This window comes from Cibotium barometz, chromosome 9 (genome assembly GCF_041138505.1).
Source record: "Cibotium barometz isolate CiBa-2024 chromosome 9, ASM4113850v1, whole genome shotgun sequence".
Classification (NCBI taxonomy): Eukaryota; Viridiplantae; Streptophyta; class Polypodiopsida; order Cyatheales; family Cibotiaceae; genus Cibotium; species Cibotium barometz.
Window position 1 is genome coordinate 40,746,344 of NC_141054.1, and position 5,479 is coordinate 40,751,822.

At 42.7% G+C, this 5,479-nt stretch overlaps 1 protein-coding gene across 1 annotated transcript; it reads right to left on the reverse strand.

Moving 5' to 3' along the window:
- Positions 1-308: 308 nt before the first annotated feature.
- Positions 309-4,131, reverse strand: LOC147635582 (uncharacterized). Its single transcript, XM_086802932.1, has 3 exons — positions 3,388-4,131; positions 2,235-2,631; positions 309-2,080 (listed from the first exon to the last, which is right to left on the reverse strand). The coding sequence occupies exons 1-3, from the start codon at positions 3,491-3,493 to the stop codon at positions 580-582; spliced, it is 2,004 nt and encodes a 667-aa protein (XP_086659058.1). The 5' UTR covers positions 3,494-4,131; the 3' UTR covers positions 309-579.
- Positions 4,132-5,479: the final 1,348 nt, after the last annotated feature.

Genomic DNA, 5,479 nt, shown 5'->3' on the forward strand with positions numbered 1-5,479 from the left:
AGCAAGAAAACAGAGGCATGTCATGCATTGCCACATGGCATCTCTCCATTTCCTTGTTTATAGGGCAGATATAGATGTGTGTGTGCATGTGCGTGCGGCCCGCATGCATGTACACAGACGAGACTAAACCACCAATCCATAAGACACACAGGCTCTTTGATGCACAGTCAAAACTGAAATGTATTGAGTGTCAAGGCATTTGAATTTTCAAAAACATGCAATACTGTCTTGATTAGAAATGACCGGCATTATGGCAATTCCAACAGGCTTCAAGATTTCACATGTGTGGCTTAGCAACTCATGTAGTTATGCAAAACCATACAGCCATGAATAAGAAATGTCAAACTTTGGTGTAGTGTTAGGAACGCAGCAAGCTTACAAACTATAATATACCTGCTTAAGTTGTACGTGTGGACTACCCAAATTTTACAGAAGTCCAATATATAAAAGATGCAAAAAAGGGACCTCATCACTAGCTTGTGTGAGCATGTCATGGAACAGGCAATGAGTTTAATGAAAACCCTTATCATCCAATCAAACTCCAAAAGGGGAGAAATCAATGCCCATTAAGAGCATAGATTAATTTGGATAAAGTAATCTTGCTCCCCTACTATCATCTTGATAAGACAGATTTTTTTCCACCTTGATTCCTGAATTCAATGAAGTGATGCTGGCCAAATCCCTGTGAGAAAGGATTTGGCCGATGCCCACACTAGCGCCTGCGACCATCCCACTATGACCTCCAACACCCAAGAAGTCTAGCATTTGCGTGTCCCCTTCACTTCTTGGAGGGCCTCCGTGACGAGGTTGCGGTGCTACCCTGTCTCTGAAGCTAGGCCTACAATTCAATGTATTTGATTGTTCTTTATCCCTCAACATGTCATCCTTCAGAAAGTTGTCCCCATTGGTGGATGGCCCAGCAGGGGAAGGCATGCCATGCAATGCACCTCCAAACAATCCAGCTCCCCCTGATACAGAGTTCATGAACCCCTGCATGCTCCCATGTCCTGAGGGAAAAACCAAACCCCCGGCTCCACAGTCGCTGCTGCTTCTAAGATTGCTTGTCAGATCCCCTGCCTCCCTCATCTTTGAATATGCAGGCATTGAGCTTGAACTGACCCCAGCCCATGAGGCTTGCCTTTGCACCCCCCCTGCAGCCATGCACAAGCTTGACTCTCCCACTTTCATTCCAAACTTTTGAAACAAAGAGGGATTGCTTGCAGTTGCACCCATCTGTGAAGCTTTCTGAAGCAGGGCTGTGGCTGACATTGGAGCACTTGCCGTGTGCTTCAGGGCTGTTTTTGATCGTCCATTTGCACTCCCAAAGTCATTCATCATACTAGAAATGCTGGTAGATAATCCAGCGGGCAGCATCGCAAATGATGGTATTGTAGACTGATCATGGTGATTCATTAACCCGGCATAAGTCGACACACCAGCCATGCCATTGCTGTCATCATGCCATGAGTAACCATTTGCTGAAGAAGAAAACAGGCTTGCAAGCATGCCCATGGCACTGGTGGATGATGACACATGCATGCTGGTATCATGACTCTCTGAACCAGGCATCTGAGAAAACTCAAGCTTGTTCAACACTTTGGAACTTGGCATTAAGAAGGGAGGCCCTAACCCTGATGGTGTTTGGCTTCCCATCATTTGTAATGCACCTGGAGGACCAGGTCCAGGGCCTGTTCCAAGACAGAGAGATAATCCTGGGCCTTTACTCAGTGCTGCACCATTCGCCCCAATGCCGCCTTGCACCCATTTTGATGATAATGATGCAATGCCACCTTCTGGTAGTGTGAAATTGGGTGCTCTCTCTGCTGATATGGGTTTTGAAATCTCTGAAGAGGTGAGGGCATCTCCCGTAAGTTGAGAAATAGCAGATGAAGCGGCCTCCATGGCAGCTGAGCGGTCCCCTTCAAAGGGGCCATTGGGGGCATTGTTATCAAGGCTGGCTGCCGACTGCTGGCTACTGACTGCTGACTGCTGGCTTTCCCCTTGCCTGTTTGCTGAAACTTTGGCATTCTCTTCTGCCAAGGCGTCACAAAATGCTCGGTGGGTGATAAAGCTATCCCTCCTGATCATGAGTGCCACACTAATTCAATCAGTCTTTCTTTCATAAGAGATGGGGTTTTGAGCCAACCAAGTAACTAACCCATTCAATACAAACATAAAATACAACCCACAACTTGATTAGGTAAGGCTTTTGATGGGAGGCAAACCACACTAACCTTGAGAACATAGTGCCACAGTCGCAGCGATACTCACGAGTCCCGCATGTCTTCTGGTGCGCCTTCCAGTCAGAGTGGACCGCATATCGCTTAGAGCACTTGTCACACTTCCACTTCTTCTCACCGTGCTTTCTGGAGAAGTGCTTTTTGATGCCTGTAAGGTCACCCAAGGCCCGAGCCGGGTCGTGGTGGACACATGTAGACTCTGGGCATATGTACACCCTTTTTTTGACCTCATGGCTTGCCTTCTGCTTCAGCTTCCATGGCAGATTGTGGCCCCTCCTATGTAGCTGCAGATTCTGATCCCTTTGAAAGCCCTTGTTGCATATCTCACACACAAACCTGTTTGTCGCCAACAGGCTTCTTGGAGAGAGGGCTATGACTTCTGCATCTGGGTCTGCACAAGGAACATACATAAATTGCATAATATGTGTATGTAGGCATGGATCTATACACATTTGCATGCATACACGCATATGCATACATGTATCAATGTATGTGCATATGCCAGGTTATACATATCACAAAGGTAAATATACATACATACATACACTCAATGCCTAAAGCCTGCATACATAAATACAAACGTGTGTGTGGTGTACACACAAAACATAGATACAAAGACGTGTGTGTGTGGTAGTGTGGGTACATACATGCATACAATCGTAGGTAAAAACCAAGTCCTCAGCCCATTACTCACGACATAATCAAAGATTGCCACTAAACTGCAGATCATGAAGGATTGAAAGAGAATTGCTTAATCAAGATTATAGTCTAGATCTTGATTAAACTGCAGATCGCGAAGGATTGAAAGAAAATTTCTTAATACATGGGTTAATTTAGAAATCTGGGTTTAATTAAAAGATCCCATAAGTTGGAGGCTGATTAAAAGAACCGATTATTTTCACAACTCAATACGAGCCCATAGAAAAGATTTTCTGTCAAACAAACTTAAAAATAAAAATAAAAAAATCGGCCCAATCAGAAGATACTTTCAATCATGCAAGGTTTGGACATGGCTGACAAGTATAAATAAATAAATAACGGAGCCATTATTACACAGGAAAGTTATAAAATAGGCGAGATTTTACGCCAAATAAATGAGCCGAAATTCATTAAACTAGAAATCATAAGGCAGTAATTTCAGCATTACCTGGATGACCAGGAAGGCTTCTCTTCTTTTTGATGATAGAAATACTGACTGCAGCAAAGGCATCAGTTTCTTCACAAGTAGAATTAAGGTTGGACATGGTGCGCATACAAGACAGTGAAGCTAATAACAATGCCCAATTTTCATTAAACTCTCAATCGACGGTTTAATCCATCAATTGATTGGTCAAGACCCAACACACCCGATCGATTGCTCAATTGGTTGATTCATGGCCAAGACACCACCCAACACACCGTTTGATCCATGCCCAATACACCATTAAAGACCCAATTGGTTGATCAATGCCCAATTGAGTGTTTTTCTACTGCAAATTGCCTGATATTTTTCCCCAATAGTGGTACAATAATGGTACATCATCATCACTATTATCTCCACAACATCATCATCATCAGACAATCATTTAGAAAAGAAAGCAAAAAAGGAGGGGGCTGTGAGTGAAGGTTGTCATGGTCATTATGAAGAGATGGGGTCGCTGCCAACTGCCTTTGATAGTTATTTGCTCTGCTTTGAATTGTGTTGATATCTGTTGATGATTTGGAAGGACTTTTACACAGCTTTTTCTTGAAAAACTTGGATTGGCTTACTCTGTCTGGTGGTGAGAGCAGGACAATGTGTGGAGACAAGGCACCATAGCCATGGTAGTATGGAAAAAAAAAAAAAAGAGCAACTTGTTTTGTAGTGGTATAAGCTATATTAGATCCTATAATAAACATTATTAATGCCATTGTTATATTAGATACTTTATGTTTTCTAATAGATAGGTATTAGTGAATTTTAGTATTGGTGGGCCCTCCCCTGCCCCTTTTCCATCATCTTTTTTCAGATGTCACCCCAAACCTCCGTCCAATGACTTGTCCTACACGTGAAAATGGGAGATTACCACTTTTACATGTCCCTCACACGTGGGGATTCTCCCCATTGCTCAAAGCTAGTATGTCCCTATGGTTGTTTTAAAGTGTCTTAGACATTCACCCACCATGCTTAATTTTCAACCGGCGTCATGCACGTTTTTGGGTGTTTCGAACTTAAAAAAACTTGCAAGGGCATCAAAAAATACACGCAAACTATTAAAAACTTGTAGTTTCCCATCCCTTCCCGTCAAAACTTGTAGTTTCCCATCCCTTCCCGTCAAATTTGACAGACAAGGGTGCCCATCAAAAGGCAACCCTGCCCCCCACCAACTATAAGGGGAGATTTCACCACACCCATCCCCCCACCACCAACTATAAGGGGAGATTTCACCCCCCCCCCCCCACCATGGGCAATACCCATGCTCATCCAATGGGAGTTGGGAACAGTGCTAGAGAAAAACTTTTTCCCGAGTCAGTGAGAAAAAAGAAAAGTTGGAGTGTAATCGGTTTCCCCTATTCAAAATCTCATTATTAATCGGTTTTTATAGCTAAACACTTATAAATTTTAACGGTTTTTATAAATTTTATCGGTTTTTCTAAATTTCAATTGGTGCGAAATACACTAAAGGATGGTTTTTTTCTAGCACCGGTAGGGGTGATGTTTGTATAGACTTTGACATTCTATTTAGCATTCAAAATCTACCATGGCACTCCTAAGAATAAAATAAACATGACACAATGGAAAAAAAACACTTGCTAAGTAAACATCATATTCAAAGGAATCCTCCACCTCTTAAAAGACCAAGCATAATCCCTCCTTAAAGGAATCATGCCACGCCGCACAAAGACAAACAAGGCTACCTCAAGGATCACACCCTCCTCACACTACTCCTCAATTTCTATATCATCGTTCCTTTATCAAATGTCTACATCTAGTACTTTATTTTTTATGGCAAGCTCATGTTCTTCATTTCAAACATCAAATAAATCCTCAATGCCACATAAGCATAGACTTTGCACTACATGTCCTGTGTATGGCCATATGCGTCAATCACTTTATTGGATTTTCCAGTCCCTTCATGGTGGCCTTCCTCATCTAAAAGGCATCTCTATACCTTCATATTGGGTCCCAAGTCAATTGAACTCTAACATCTCTCTTGCTTTGAAGAAGAAAGCCTTTACTTATTGCACCTCATGTTCAATACGTTTTAACCATAGTACAC

Bases quoted from the DNA above. Each gene is read 5' to 3' on its own strand.
- LOC147635582 (XM_086802932.1), bottom strand. From the start codon at position 3,493: ATGCGCACCATGTCCAACCTTAATTCTACTTGTGAAGAAACTGATGCC. The intron at 2,632-3,387 runs GTAATGCTGAAA...TTCCTTGTGCAG, and splicing joins AAGCCTTCCTGGTCATCCAG to ACCCAGATGCAGAAGTCATA. The intron at 2,081-2,234 runs GTTAGTGTGGTT...ACTCATGATCAG, and splicing joins TGTGGCACTATGTTCTCAAG to GAGGGATAGCTTTATCACCC.